General features: G+C 37.7%; 1 protein-coding gene across 1 annotated transcript in view; it reads right to left on the reverse strand.

Moving 5' to 3' along the window:
- Nucleotides 1-16,783, reverse strand: part of HORMAD1 (HORMA domain containing 1) — a 31,656-nt gene that overhangs the window by 8,064 nt on the left and 6,809 nt on the right. The window contains exons 7-12 of the mRNA XM_043963258.1: nt 15,886-15,953; nt 15,329-15,480; nt 14,714-14,970; nt 6,965-7,031; nt 6,811-6,887; nt 4,680-4,763 (exon numbers count right to left, since the gene is read on the reverse strand). Coding sequence (XP_043819193.1) covers nt 4,680-4,763; nt 6,811-6,887; nt 6,965-7,031; nt 14,714-14,970; nt 15,329-15,480; nt 15,886-15,953 — 705 coding nt within the window. The remainder of the gene's footprint in view (nt 1-4,679; nt 4,764-6,810; nt 6,888-6,964; nt 7,032-14,713; nt 14,971-15,328; nt 15,481-15,885; nt 15,954-16,783) is intronic.

A 16,783-nucleotide genomic window follows, 5' to 3' on the forward strand; every position in this document is an offset into this window, starting at 1 on the left:
GCGCCACCTAGCGGCCCCACCTTCTCCTATTTCTTAACGTGTTCTAGGAATCTTTCTTGAAGGAAGGGGAAGAAGGTTACTCAACTCCACTTGGTATATATGTGCTATATGTTCAAAGAGCTAGAGATAAGAACCCTAAGTCACTGATTCATTTCATTAATTTCACATCTCCATTCACCATTTATTAAAAGGATGTAGACCCCCAATAAGAGTACTTTTCAAAGAAGATTTCCCTAAAATAATGAAAATACAAATGGTTCTATCATGTGATTTTATAAACATCAGCTTTTTTCCCCTCCTACATCCTAATATTCAACCTAAGTGGAAACTGTTTGGGGGAAGTTTTTGCTATTAATGATTCTTTTTTCCATGCTTTTTTCCTTCCATTTGCTGTATTTGGGAACTTGGTCTGTGTCAACTCTCACCTTGGTTGAGAGTGGAAAACAAGGTACATGCTATATACTACCTATTGAGTCACAGTTTTGGGGATTATATTTTTTTTTAGTGAGGCAATTGGGGTTAAGTGACTTGCCCAGGGTCACACAGCTAGTAAGTGTTAAGTGTCTGAGGCCGGATTTGAACTCAGGTACTCCTGATTCCAGGGCCAGTGCTCTATCCACTGCACCACCTAGCTGCCCCGGGGGATTATATTTTATAACATTTTCCTTCTCAACACTATAACTCTAATGTGAACTTTGAGAATAAATGTGAATTAATTTAATATGAATAATAATTACTTATTATTAAATTTTATATTCAGTGCACAACGGGATTCAGGTTAAATTGGGTGCACTCCCAGAATTTGGGGAAATGGTTTGAAATTACAACAAATAAAAATGAATATATGATGGATAAGATTATCCATTTGAAGAAATTATCCATCCTAAGAGATATTTGTAAATGTGATGATGTGAGACAAGGTGTCATCCAAATCACATCAGGGAACCATTAATAACAAAATCTAATCAATAAAAATAACATGTAATTTACTTATAGGGTAGCTTATAGCTGGGCTTCTTAAACTTTTTCCACTCGCAACCTCTTTTTACCTGAGAAATTTTTACGTGACCCAGGGTATATAGGTATATAAAATAGGTATACATAAACTTTTACTATTGCTTAAATTTTCGCAGCTCCCACATTCAGTTATGCAACCACATATGGGGTCACAACCAACAGTTTAAGAAGCTTTGGCTTAAAGTGTGCACATTTGATACTAATTATACTTGCATGCGACAGGCAGGAATTTTTTTTTTAAGGAATTTTTAACAAAGGAACTGAATTGCAGGGAAAGAGGGCAGAAGCCTCATATATAACACTTCTTCCCTCCCCCCCCCCCCCCCCCCCCCCCCCCCCGCCTTTGCTGTTATTCTTCTACTACTTCTATTTGCCCAGGAGACCCTGGGAAAACCCTGTGCCTCAGACCTACATGACTTATGTGGAGTTTCCTTCAAAGAACCCTCTAAAACGGGGTTCATAAAGGGTTAAATGGACAAACAAAAATATTTTAACCCTAAATCAGAGAAAGAGTTGGGACAGACAACCAGTATGTCAGGAAGAAATTCAAAAGAAAGACTGGATGCTTATGGTTTTAACTAGCTGTCAGCTTGGCTTGTGTTCCAAAAAAGCTTACCCCCTCAGAGAGAACACTTTCTCCTTATAATACATAAGCACTTTTTTTTTTGGTGAGGCAATTGGGGTTAAGTGACTTGCCCAGGGTCACACAGCTAGTAAGTATCAAGGGTCTGAGGCCAGATTTGAACTCAGGTCCTCCTGAATCCAGGGCCGGTGCTCTATCCACTACACCACCTAGCTACCCCTATAATATATAAGTTCTTAGCCTTTTTTGTGTCATAGACCCCTCTGGCAGTTAGTCTGGTGAAGCCTATAAATTCCTTCCCACAATCATGTTTTTAAATGCTTAAAATACATAAGATTACAAAGAAAACCAGTTCTATTTTTTCAGATTGCTTGCTGGCTTTGAGATGGGGGGAGGGAAAAGAGGGAGGGAGAAAAATTTGGAACTCAAAATCTTATAGAAATGAATGTTGAGGGGCAGCTAGGTGGTGCAGTGGATAAAGCACCAGCCCTGGATTCAGGACGATGTGAGTTCAAATCCAGCCTCAGGCACTTGACACTTACTAGCTATGTGACCTTGGGCAAGTTAACCCCTGTTTCCCCGCCCCCCCCCAAAACGAATGTTGAAAACTATCTTTACATGTAATTGGAAATAATGTAAAATGCAATAAAAATGGTTATAAAGATATTTTTAAAATAAGTTCCACAGATTCCAAGTTAAGCATTCCTGTTATACTGATCCAACCATTCTGGAGTGCAATTTGGAATTATGCCCTAAGGGCTATAAAGCTGTGCATACCCTTTAACCCAGCAATACCACTATTGGGTCTTTTTCCCAAAGAAATCATAAAAAAGGGAAAAGGACCCACATGTACAAAAATATTTATAGCTGCTCTTTTTGTGGTGGCAAGGAATTGGAAATTATGGGGCTGTCCATCAATTGGGGAATGGCTGAACAAGTTGTGGTATATAAATGTAATGGAATTCTATTGTGCTGTAAGAAATGATGAGCAAGCGGATTTCAGAGAAACCTGGAAGAACTTGCATGAACTGCTGATGAGTGAGATGAGCAGAACCAGAAGAACCTTATACACGGTATAATCAACATTATGTGTTGATCAACTGTGATAGACTAGATTCTTCTCACCAATCCAACAGTACAAGAAAGTTCCAAAGGACTCATGATGGAAAAGGCTCTCCAAATCCAGAAGAAAAAAAAAGAATTGTGGAATATGGATGCTGATTGAACCATACTATTTCTTTTGTTTTTGGTGCTCTTGTTTTTCTTTTTTGAGGTTTTTCCTTTTTGCTCTGATTCTTCTCTTATAACATGACTAATGCAGAAATATGTTTAATGTTATTATATATATATATATACACACACACACACACATACACACACACACACACATATATAAAACCTGTATCAGATTACCTGTGAAAAGTTTGAAAACAAATGTTGAAAACTATCTCTACATGTAACTGGAAAATAATCCTTTTATTTAAAAAAGATTTTTTTAAAAAGGATACTATGAAAGACCAAAAAAAAAAAAGAATCCCTGTTATAGAAAGAAAACAGCTTTCCCCTGGTTCAGTGACTAGGTAGGGGTTCTGCCTTTCCCCAAAAGTGGTAGTTTTGTCTTTGGACTTTAAGCTAAAAGAGAGGTGAAAGGGACCCATATTCATCCTCTTGGAGAGAAGAAGCAATAATTCAGTTGAGGATTCTAGAAAACAGCCCAGGTGAGAGAAGTAGAATGCAGAGATGTGATATGGAGGGAGGGATAAAGAAAGAGGGAAGGCTCTTCTCTAAGAGGACACAGTGACAACACCTGAAGTGTCATAGGTGTGAATTCCCCACCCACATATGTGACCTGGCCACATGTGCTCTGTGTGTGTGTGCTCTATATACATTCTCTACATGTGTCCCACGTGTGATCCTTATATGTGTCTACTCTTCCCATTGCTAGTGAATGTACTGGTTGGAGGGGGTGTCCATTTTTCATACCCCCAAATTAATATATTTTTGGAGGAAGAATAATCTAGTCCTGCTTTCCTTATTATGCTCTTTCGTCAAGTGTCTTGTTTTGCTATGAGGTAGGGTAAGTTTTGTATGGTCTATTAATACGGTGTTATACTGGATGGAGGCGTGGGCATTATTTATATAATTAATTACTCCAAATAAGTACACTGAACCTGGGAAAAGTAGAAAGGAATCAGTTCTAAAATGTTTCAGGGTCCCAATTGTTGAGACAGAAATGAGGGAACACGTTCCAGGTATGGGGGATAAGGACATGGCAGTGGGAGTTGTGGTATCATACTGGAAGAAGAGCAAGTAAGCCAGCACAGCTGGATCAGAGTTCATGGAGGGAAATAACATGTTAGAAGAATGAAAGGCAGAAAGGGGTCAGGTTATAAAGGTTTTTAAATGACAGAGGACTTTATGTTTGGTCCTAGAAGATACAGGAAAGCCACTGGAATTCATTGAGTGGGAGGAGACATGGTCAGACCTATGCTTTAGGAAAGTCATCTTGGAAGCTAAGTGGACATTAGAGTGAAGGGAGAAGAGACAGGAGGCAGAAATAAAAATCAGAATGACATTGTAATAATCCAAACAAGAGGTCATGAAAACTTGAACTAGGATTATGGCTATGTGAGTGGAGAAGGGGATACATGGGAGAAATGTCGAGGTGGAACATTTGGGAACACTGGGTATGTGGGATGAGTCACTGTGGACTCTATAATGACACTGAAGTTGCAAGTCTAGGTAACTGGGAGGACAGTAGTGCCCTGGACAATAATAGGGAAGCTTGGGAAAGGGAAAGGTTTGACATTTTGCTTTGTTTGCATGAAGCAGCATGATCACCCCTGGGTAAACTGGTAAAGCTGGGTTTCTAAAACAACAAAGCTAAATACCTTATCGATTTGTGCTGACTTCCCTGAGGTAACAACACCCCATAAATCTCAGTCTGAGCAGTCATCCCATTGGCCACACTCTCTCACTTGAATACCATCTTAACTGTAGCACAAATCACTATGATTCAGATCATAAAATAAATAAACCAGTCGTATTACACAGAGTTCATTCTGAATGAAGCACTCACCATGTTATTTTGAAAAACCTTTCCACTTCTTGTTCGGCTTTCAGACACATCAAGTTCTGATGTCTTACTGATCAATTGCTCAACCTAAAATGGAGAATATTTATCACCACAGTACGAAACCATACAACAATAGATGGGAAAAGCACATTTAAGGAATATTTTGTTCTAACTTTGAGAAAATCAGATAAAAATATCAGTGTTACTAAAGGAATATTGATATAAGTGAAAGAGTACTGGCCTGTGGCCTGGAAAATCTGGGTGCTACTGCTAGTTTTGATACTGCGACCATGGACAAGTCACATCAATTTCATAGGTCTGTTTCCTCAGTTGTAAAACAAGGGGGTTGGGGCAGCTAGGTGGCGCAGTGGATAGAGCACTGGCCCTGGAGTCAGGAGTACCTGGGTTCAAATCCGGCCTCAGACACTTAACACTTACTAGCTGTGCGACCCTGGGCAAGTCACTTAACCCCAATTGCCTCACTAAAAAAAACCAAAAAACAAACAAAAAAACCAAGGGGGTTGGTCTATAATAATAATAATGACAATAACTAGCATTTGTATAGCATTTTAAGGCTTGTTAAGCAATTTATGAACATCCCATTTTGTACTTACGACACCCTAGAAGATAGGTTCTTTTATTATCCCTTTACAGATGAGGAAATTGAGGCAGATGGAGTTTAAGTGACTTGCCTAGGGTCACAAAGTTAATAAGTATCTGAGGCAGCATTTGAATTCTGGTCTTCCTGCCTCCAGGTCATCTGATCATTAAAGACCCTTCTTGCTATAGCATTCTGTAATATATTTTACATATAGCATGTAAAATAAGCAATATGATTATATACCTATTAAATACCTTCTAGCCACAAAATCTATGATTATATATTAATAGTATTTAAGATTATTGTTAAATGAACCTGCCAACTACTAAAGACTTTCTGCCAACATATTTATCAAATTTTATTAAAGTAACAGGAGTTCAAGTTAGTGAATATTCTTTTAGAAGAACTGAAAATAAACCAATAAAATAGAAGAAATATCTAGCCAGGGGCAGCTAGGTGGCTCAGTGATTAGAGCACTGGCCCTGGAGTCAGAAGGACCTGAGTTCAAATGTGACCTCAGACACTTACTAGCTGTGTGACTCTGAGCAAGTCACTTAACCCTGACTGCCTCAAAAAACAAAACAAAACAAACAAACAAAAACCCCCCAACCCAACCACCTAGCCAAAACAAATAAATGATATTCATTCTTGGGAAATATAATCTTTTTGTTTTTTTTAATTAATGAATAATAACCTTCATCTGCCTTCTTTTGCCCTCCCACTTTCCTCCCCACCCCCATTGAAAAAGAAAGAAAAACCAAGCCCTTTTAACAAACAAGCATAGTCAAGTGAAACACATTCCCACATGGCCATGTCCAAAACAATATATCTCCCTCTGCACCCTGAGTCTATCTCCTCTCTTTCAGGAGACAGGTAGTCCATTTCATCAAGGGCCATCTGGGAATTATGGTCAGTCAGTCATTATGTTGATCAGAGAGAACTCTTTAGTTTCCCAAAGTTGTATCTTCACATTATTGTAGAAATTATTCTTCTGGTTCTGCTCATTTCACTCTGCATCAATTCATTTACATTTCCCCAGGTTTCTCTGAAACCATTGCTTTCATTACTTCTTATGTTAATATAATTTGTTCAGCCATTTTCCATTTAATGGGACTCCTTTAGTTTATAGTTCTTTTATACTACAAAAAAGAGCTATTATAAATATTCTTAAACATATGGGTCCTTTTCCTCTTTGGGATGTAAGGCTAACAGTGGTATTGCCATGCTGAAGGATATGCACAGTATTAACTTTTGGGGTTTGGTTCCAATTTGCTTTACAGAATGGACCAATTCACAGCTCTACCAATAGCATATTAATGTGCCCGTTTTCCCACAACTCCGACATTTATCATTTTCCTTTTTTTGTCAACTTTGTCAATCTATGGGATATGAGATGGAACCTCAGAGTTGGTTTAATTTGCATTTTCCTAATTATTTGGAGCATTATTTTTCAAAAGGCTATTGATAGCTTAGATTTCTTCTATGACAATTAAAGGGCAATCCTCTTAAAGTGAAATTTAAATGTTTTTATACCTGAGAACGAGACATGGAAAGATCTGGGCTTTCTTCTGATCTCATAATTTCATCTTCCTCACAAGCTAAACTTAATTCTGTAAAAACAATAAAATTAAAATGACATAAAATAGAAACTAAGAAGGTGAATTAATCTACATTTTCATAAACCTACCTCCAACTTCTGAAGACTCATGGTTTCTTTTCTGCTCTCTTATTTTATTACTAGTATCAGAATCTTCCTATATAGAAATCACATAAAAAAAAACAGGAATGAAATGTTCATAATTCTAAGAGACACAAAAACAGCTGGATAAAAGTATTTATTACCATGAAAAATTAATTGATTTTTCAAATGTAAACTTTATTTTTATTCTGAACCTAACACCAAATAAAATGAACATTTCTATACAAATTGTAGTACCAGAAAAGATTGTACATAAAACTAAAATCTCATTATATAGAGCTTACTTAAAGTATATAATTTAACATGTAACCTTCAAAGTGGTCCCACTTATCTGCGATTCCTTCTATTGTTTTCTTTTGGTAGAGAATGGACTCTATACCTACTTCTACCTTCTCTTCCTATCTCTTTCCCCCAAATAATTTGTAAAAAATAAAATCTTTTTAACAAATATTTGCAGTAAAACAAAACACATTCCCACAGTGGCTGTGTTAAAAATGTATGTCTCAGGGCAGCTAGGTGGCACAGTGGATAAAGCACCAGCCCTGGATTCAGGAGGACCTGAGTTCAAATCTGACCTCAGACACTTGACACTTACTAACTGTGTGACCCTGGGCAAGTCACTTAACCCCCATTGCCCCCCCCCCAAAAAAAGTATGTCTCATTCTGCAGCTTGAGTTCATTACCACTCTGTCAGGAGGTATACAGCACACTTCACCATCCCTTCTCTGAAGCTGTGGTTGGTCATTTTATTGTTCAGTATCCTTAAGTCTTTTGAAGTTGTTTTTCTATACAATCTTCTTGTTATTACATTAATTGTTTTCATGATTCTTCTCTCATCAGTGTTTTAGTTTACACAAATCTTCCCCGAATTCTCTGAAATCATACCTTCCCTCTTTTCTCATGCTATCCATATACTATAATTTTAAACAAATTTATTTCAATTAAAGGTTAAACCTTCTGCATGATGCTTACAGAAACATAATTCTTGCAAATGATAAGAGACTTTCTAATGAAAATATGATGCTTCTAAAAAACCACATCAGAGATCCAATCCAGTATCTTCAGCTGCCTGCTGGTTATTCACATCTCCATTTAGAAAAAATAATTAGCACCTCAAACTCAACATGTCAAAAAATTGAATTTATTTTCTTTTTATGCCACTACCCTCAAACCTTGTAGTCACCTCTTACTCTTGTCTTCATTTTCCACATCCAAACCCTGTCAATTTCATCTACTACTTTCATATTCAGAAAGAAGCAGGGCAGTATAGTGAATAGTTCAATGGACTTGGAAGTCAGAAAGACCTGAGTTCTAATCATACCTTTAACAATAATTGTGTGATTGGGGCAGCTAGATGGTGCAGTGGATAGAGCACCGGCCCTGGAGTCAGGAGGACCTGAGTTCAAATCCGGCCTCAGACACTTGACACTAGCTGTGTGACCCTGGGCAAGTCACTTAACCCCAATTGCCTCACTTAAAAAAAAAAAAGAAGATGATGATGATAATTAGGCAGTAAAATATTGGTTCTGGAATTAGAAAAACCTGAATTTAAATTCTGCCTCAGAAATATGCCAGCCATGTGGCCCTTGATAAATCACATGCTCTCTGTGCCTCAGTTTACTCATCTGTAAAATAAGGGAATTAGGCTCAAAGGCCTCTCTACTTCTAGTTCCAAGTCTATGATCCTATGATTATTTAGTAAGGCTGTACTCTTTCTGAAATGTCTACCCTTCCAGCTGTTAAAAAAGTTTGCCAAATGCTCTATATACATTTACTCATTTGCTTCTCACCACAACCCCTGAGCTAGGTGCTAGTTTATCTCTATTATCTCTATTTTAAAGATGAAGAAACTGAGGCTGAAAGAAATGACTTGCCCAGGGTCAGACAGCTAGTAAGGATCTGAGGCTAGATTTGAATATAGGTCAGCATTCAGCAGAAGGCCTGGCACATAGAAAGCACTTCATAAATATCTGTCTTCCTAACTCCAAGCCCAACACTATCCACTCCATCATTCTACACCTGAATTCCTACCTACCCTTTAAAAGACCAATTCAAGGGGGCATTATTAAAACAATCTCCCAGGGGCAGCTAGGTGGCACAGTGGATAGAGCACTGGCCCTGGATTCAGGAGGACCTGAGTTCAAATCTGGCTTCAGACACTTGACATTTACTAGCTGTGTGACCCTGGGCAAGTCACTTAACCCCCACTACCCTGCAAAAAATTAATTAATTTTAAAAACCACCAATTCAAGTTTTACTTATTCATAGGGCTACAGATTTGGAGCTGGAAGGGACCTTGACGATCCTTTGGTCCAACCCCCTGAACTTTACAGATGAAGAAACAGATAAGGAATTTAGGAAATATATCACAAGTCTGGCACAAAGGCCTCTTTTAGTAGTGCTAAGAGACTTCATCTGTTTGAGTTCTCTGTACCAAAAGCAGAGTGGCCTTCTTGATTTGCCTTAGTGATAATTTCATCCTTCAAAAAAGCGGAGGGACCAAAAAGCAGAAACTCTATTCTGCATCTTATTCTAACTAAAAGGGAGAAACTATATGAATATAGTGAAAACTATGCAAATCCTGGGAAAAGGTAACCACCTTCTCTTAGAATTTGCACTAAAGGAAAGGAAATGAGGACATAATCTGAGATACTACCTAGATTTGGGGCATGCAGAATTAAAAGAAAAGATAGATATGATCCTAGGGAGTAAAATGTTTCTGGGGGAAGTCAGCCCAGGTATAATATTCAGAATGTGAGTAAGAAGTTCTAAAGACATAAAGGGAAACAATTTCAATGAAGTGGAAAGGTGCGATTTGTCTGAAAACACCACTGTAGATGCACAGTAACCAAATCAGATTATAGAAATAAATTTGAGAAAACTGAGGTAAAGCCAGGCAATTGAGACTGAAGATAAAAACTAGGCATGGTCCTGTAAAAATAGTAACAGGAACACTCAAGCTCAAAATGAGCTTAGTCTGGCAAGTGCAGTGCAGGACATTTTTTTTTTAAAGTTATAATGGAAGAGGAGGATCAAAATAAGACTGTCCAGTGGTTCTTAGGGGGATCATGAAGATGACTGACAACAGAGACAAAGGTGAGCTGCTGATTTCTTATTTGGTTTTCCCAGTGGAGAATAACTTTTATCCTGGAAAGGACACAACAAAAATAACTAACCTGTAGTGTATACCCAAGATTAGGAGATGCCCAGAAAGCACCAGGTGCTTTCTGTGAATCCAAGTCACTTGGCTCAGATGGATGACATCCTTGAGTCCTAAAAGAGTTGGCTGATGTGTTGGCTGAGCCACTGTCAGCAATATATGGAAGATCATGGAAAACTGGAGAGGCACCACAAGTTGGGAAAAGGGTAGATGCTGTCCTGATTTTCAAAAAAGGAAAAAGAATAGCTTCTGCAAACTACAGACAGGCCAGTAAGGTTGGCTGAGATTCCCAGGAAATTCTAGATTGGATTGTTAAAGTTACAGCTGGTTAGCATCTAGGAAGGGAAGGAGTTATTACAAAAAACTAAAGTGGCCTCACCAAGCAGGTCATGGAAGACTGATCTCATTTCCTCTTTGAGAGAATTACTAAACTAAGAGATGAGAATGCTGTGGATATAGTTTACCTAAGTATTATCAAAGCTTTTAACAAAGTATCTTATGAAAGCATTTGAAAAATAAACCCCTTTTTAATTTTTCTAGAAATTTTAAGAAATACTAAAAACTTTTCTAGGGAAGAACAAAAGCTAGGGCCTTCTGGGGCAGCTAGGTGGTGCAGTGGATAAAGCACTGGCTCTGGATTCAGGAGAGCCCGAGTTCAGATCCAGCCTCAGGCCCTTGACACTTAACTAGCTGCGTGACCTTGGGCAAGTCACTTAACCCCAATTGCCTCACCAAAAAAAAAAAAAAAAAAGCTAGGGCCTTCCTCTGAAATGGAATAAGGACGATAACCTAATTCCTGTCTAGATGCAATGACTGCTTTCCTATCCAGCTGACTGATGCTGTACATAATGCACCTGGGGACAGTGTCTTTTCTTTTGAAATTCAGTATTAAAATAATGATCACATGAAGGAACTCTATTCTGGAATGTTAACCCAAAGCTATGTTATAATATATTGTGATCTTTTCTTTATTTGAGATTCTCATAAATGTTACCTGAATCTTCTTGGAGCAGAGAGTCATGTCAGAAGGCATATGACTATGCCATTTGGACCTCTCTTTTTCCAATTTAGAAATGGCTTGGTTACATATTCAGAAAACACTGTTTCTGGCAGACTTGAGCCTAAATCACAGAGTATAATATTCATATTAACATTTTTTTTTAACATCATACTATTCTTGTGAAGAAGACTGAGATATATGGATTAGATAATACAATCAGACTCAGAACAAGTTGGATGACTTGACTCAAAGAATAGTCATTGATGGGTCAACATCAACATGGTAGAAGGTTTCTGGGGAAGTTCCCCAGGGATCTGTGCAATTTAATGCTTTTATCAAGCACTTGAATAAAGATATAGAAGGCATGTTCACTAAATTTACAAGGTCTCCAAGGTCCCTTCCAGATCTAAATCTGTAGTCATATGAATAAGTGATACTTGAATTGGTATTTAAAGGGTAGGTAGGAATTCAGCTGGTAGAGTGATAGAGTGGATAGTGTTGGGCTTGGAGTCAGAAAGACAAGTCAAATCAACAAACAAAGCTAGGAATACCTAAACGATAGATGACAGAGTGTGGATCCAAAGGGATCTTGGTGGGCTAAAACTTTAAGATGGATTTAACAAGATAACATTCATTAGGGATCAACATAATATCTTACACTTAGGTCCCAAAAAATTCAACTTCACAAGGATAAGATGGGGGAGATAGGGATAGAGAGTGGCTGGTATGAAAAAGATCTGAGCATCTTAGTGGCCAGCCAGCTCACTATGGTTCAGTATGCTTCCAGCCCAGTCCTCATAGCCATCAGCTGCATACATGCTTCCTATGAAAAACATGCCAGCCATTCTCACCAGCTGTCACCCAACTGCCATATGCTAAGGCAGGCAAGTCATCCTGGTGAAGCAGCAAGGTACTCTGAGAGACAAAGAGGAAGTAGCATGTGCCAAGCAAGTCAAAACACTACTTCCTCCTGACCAAAAAATTTTCCCTTGGACCTTAATAAAGAAAGTCCAGAAAAATATCCTGCCCCACTCTGAACCGAAAAGCTTTGGGAAAAACAGTGCTTCCAGTCCTGTGTCCTCAGGTACCATCATCCTGGGAAGCAACCCCTCTGGAGATGCAGCCTGGCAACTGCTCTTAAAGGGGCTATAGTCACAGCTACTGAAGAACTAGAAAGATAAGTTCTTGCCACCAAAGTCCTTAACATTATCAAATGGTTCTCTATCTTATGCACCTCAAATGAGCCTGGATACCAGGTTACACCGTGGTAGGCTACTTCAGAGGGCCCTGTCTGGAAAGGGCCCTGAAAACAATTCAGATGGTGTCTCCCTGTCCATGACAGGGCTCTCGGAGAGTCCACGAGGCCTGAACCAGTGGCATGAGGGGCCAATCGTGGTTGACGGTTCCCAGCCAACGCACCAAATTTTATGGCACAATTGACACAGAAAATACCCAGCCAGGTTCTTGAGGTGGAGAGAGAGTTTATTATGCGTGGGCCCAAGCGGGGGGATTCAAACCTCCAACAATGGGCCCCAAGTCTTGTAGCCCACCTGGTTATATACAAAAAGAGTAGGCGTGGTATAGTGGTAGAGTCATCATTACAGGATAGCAAGATACATACAAGTACGTCAAACAAGGATGAGGTCAGTGATTACCTTACAAAGGACAAAGGAGAGACAGGCCTACAGCAGCAGCTGGAACACAGCAAGGCCAGGGCCTGTCTGGGACAGACAAAGGTCAGAGCCTACGTATGATTTTCCACATCAGTTCTACATCAGAAAATGATAAAAGACAGTAGCATCTTCTTCACCACTGTACCCTAATTACCATGGGACCTTTCCATCTGACTTGCAGATGAAACCTTCCCTATAGGTTGTCTTTCCCCTAGAATTTCAGCTCCTTGAGAGAAGGGACTGTCTTGTTTTTCTGTCTATATCTCTAGGGCTTATCATAGCGCTCTGCACATAGTAAGCACTTAATATATGCTTCATTCATTTGGCAGTATTTGTAGCAGCCAAAAAGCTACTGTAGTATTGAGTTGTATTAAGAGGAGCCCAGTTTCCAGGAATAGAGAGAAAATAGTCTCAGTATAATCTGTCCAGTATCATTGAAGCACCACAGCTGCAGTATTGTGTTCAGTTCTGGAAACCACCATTTAAGTTCAGTAATAAGCTGGAGATTGTCCAGAGGAAGGCAACTAAGATGAGCCTTGACTCCACATGATATTTTATCTCTCTCCTCACTCTCATCTCATGTCAGCCTCACAACTCTGGGAGGAAGGTGATATTACTATTCCCATTCAACAGATGAGGAAACAGGCAGACAGAAGTTAAATGACTTGCTCAGGGTCACACAGCTGTTAAGTGTATGAAACTGGATTTGAACTCTGGTCTTCCTGATTTATGGAATCATCCACTATACCATCTTGCTACTTATTCATCCATTTATTCACAGTTGTAGCCAGAGTCTATTATTTTCTATTCTCTGGTCTTATCTTGACTCTTCCCATCTCATCTTTGCTTGTTCAATCACCTATGCCTAAATGGACTATCTTTACGTTCCTCCCAAAGCCATGTTTTGAAGTCTCTCTTCTTTCAAGGCCCAACTCAGATTCAACCTACTCTATGAAGTCTTACTTCTCTTCCCCAGATGAATATTATCTCTCCTGCCTCAAATTACTCAGAGTACTCTGCCTGGATAGCTCTTTAGCATTTATTCGATTCTTTCTTGTACAGGTTATTTGTGTCTATGTATTCCCCACCCAAGATTCTAAGATCTGTAAGGGTATCATCTATGTTGGTTCTCTTTTTTGTATCCCCAGTACCTAGTATTAGTGCATTGCACATTGTAGTAAATAAAGTGCTGTAGACAAAGAGATATCATGAGGTAAAGGACACTGACTCTACATCAGAATATAAATAAAATAAATATTTGCTGAAATGAATATTAGCATCACTGGGAGCCATTGAGCCAGATATCACTACTTAGCAAATCACTTCTTTTTTTTTTTTTTTTTTTTGGTGAGGCGATTGGGGTTAAATGACTTGCCCAGGGTCACACAGCTAGTAAGTGTAAAGTGTCTGAGGCTGGATTTGAATTCAGGTACTCCTGACTCCAGGGTCCGTGCTCTATCCACTGCACCACCTAGCTGCCCCTAGCAAATCACTTCTTACAAATTCTATATAGGTTTGTAATAATAATAGCTAGCATCTGTATTTAGTATAATGTATTTAACGTATTTAATATTTAAGGTTTACAAAGTATTTTACAAATACTCTCTCATTTTATCCTTGCCACAACCTTGGGAAGTAGCTTTTATTATCTCCATTTTATAAATGAGGAAACTGAGGCAGACAGAGATTAAGTTATTTGCCCAAGATCACATAGCTAGTAAGTATCTGAGGCTAAATTTGAATTCTGGTCTTCCTAACTTCAGATCCAGCACTTTGTCCAATGTGCTACTTAGGTGGTACTAAATGAAATTCACAGAAAACAAGGTCAATGATCCCTCCCCAACTCCAGCCACCAATGTAAAACATGGTGCTATCACCCATTACAGGTCTTCACAAATTCTTACATCCATAAACTGTTCCTGTGCTTCTAGATCTTCTTTATCCATCAAGATTTTCTGTAGTGGTGTTTTTAACTGTTTCTGTGTTAGTATAGCTTTATCAATGTTTTCCATTCGTTCTTTCTCAGTTGTCACTTTCACTTTAAGGGTATGAAAAGGTGTTGGAACTTCCCCCACATTTAGGTACATGGGTTCCCCATCAAATATTACTCCTTCACAATCACCTTCCTTGAAACCAGGAGGCTGGTAATCTGGTGGTGTAACTACAAGAAAAATAATATATAAAAACGGCATTTTTTATGAACTCAAAGAAAAATTAACAGTGTAATTCATAGAGTCTTACCCGAGTTCCGAATGCATTATCACAAATAAATAACTCATAATCAAATAAAGTATATGTACTAAGAGGCAAGTGTCCCATAAATATATGTAGTAATAACATTTTACATAGTTAAATTATTCCAAGCCACTTTCTCAAAGACTGATATTAAATGGGAAGTTTCCTGAAGTTTATAAGTATCATAGCTATAAGACAATATAGCTAAATGACAGTTAAACCCAGCTGTTTTAATAATAAAATCTGCATGTATCTGTTAAAGCAAAATGCAATGTAAATAGTACCTTCATCGTAGTAAAAAAGTTTCATTGTCAAACAGACATCATTAGGTAAAGGCCCCAGATTCTGCATCAGAATATAAATCTTGCGAATTAAGAGAATACTTGCTTTCTTTGTGTCAGAAGATGACAGGTTGGAACTACTGCCTTTGCTTTTACTAGGAAAGAACAAAATATTAGAGAAATAATGGTATCAATAATTTACATGTCAAATTTAATATTTTAAAATGTGTTCAAGTATTTCACAACATTAAATTATTCAGGTAAAAACCATTGGAAAATGAAAATAAACCTTCATTTTCAAAGAGCTTTACTAACATTTACTAGTTAATTACTTCTTAGTCTAATTTTAAATACATTAACGTGCCTTCATAATCTTATTAATTTTTTATAAAAACATTCAAAGAGACTAGTGTTGGAATTTTATTAAATGGTTCCAATTCCCAAACAAAACAATTGTTAAGTAATTTCAACCCTTTACTACTCTTTATCCAGGTTTTCCACAACACTATCATATAATATGAATAAGTGAATAAGGAAGAAAGAAACTAATAGGACAATACCTTGTGAGATCCATAACTGGTCCATTGCTGGTATATTTGAATTTAAACTGATAACATTCTGAAATTGTCTTAAAATATAAATAAAACATTATAGTTATATATCTAATATAGAATGTTAGTTTTCAAATGTTTATTTACTGCTTTGATTTGGCTATTAAAATGTAAAGATTATAAATTCAATAGTACAAATAGAATTAAAAATGGTTTTTATATTGACTACAACCATTTTTATAAGTATACAGAAAGCTAATGGACAAAAAATTTAAATTTAAAAGAAAAAAGAGCAGAGGACATAACCCTCTATGGATAATGGGAAATTTTAAACTACCTGTGTATAGCAATTAGCCTCTTTAGGCCTCAGTTTTTTCATTTGAAAAATGGATATAAAAATACTTGCACTGCCTACCTCAATGGGCTGTTGTGCAATTAGTTAAATAATATATTTAAATCACTTTGTAAACTGTAACACAACATATAAACATAAACTATTAAAAAATTTTTTAAATTAAAAATATAATTGGATATTGCTTTACAATTGGTTTGTTTACTGTTTAGTTTACTTCACTACATTAGGGATCCATGATTTCAACCCCTATATGCCTTTGTAGATAATCTGTCTGCACTACAATAGCCAAAAATATAACCTGGTGCCCAACCCTCTGGTAATGATGGTCTTCTCCCTATTTACATAGGCCTTTGATTAACAGATATGCTGTCCCTGAGTCCTTATTTAAAGCTTGGAAGCACTGCCAAAATTTGTGTTTCGCTGGTATGTCTTCAAGAATCCATAGGCACTGAAGTAGGGCTTTATGGGTCAAGTTATAAGAAAGATTGTATATTTATTCAGTCTTTCCCCCCAGTCATAAGGTTCAATTTCTGCACAGCCTCATATCAAATC

This window comes from Dromiciops gliroides, chromosome 4, assembly GCF_019393635.1.
Source record: "Dromiciops gliroides isolate mDroGli1 chromosome 4, mDroGli1.pri, whole genome shotgun sequence".
Classification (NCBI taxonomy): Eukaryota; Metazoa; Chordata; class Mammalia; order Microbiotheria; family Microbiotheriidae; genus Dromiciops; species Dromiciops gliroides.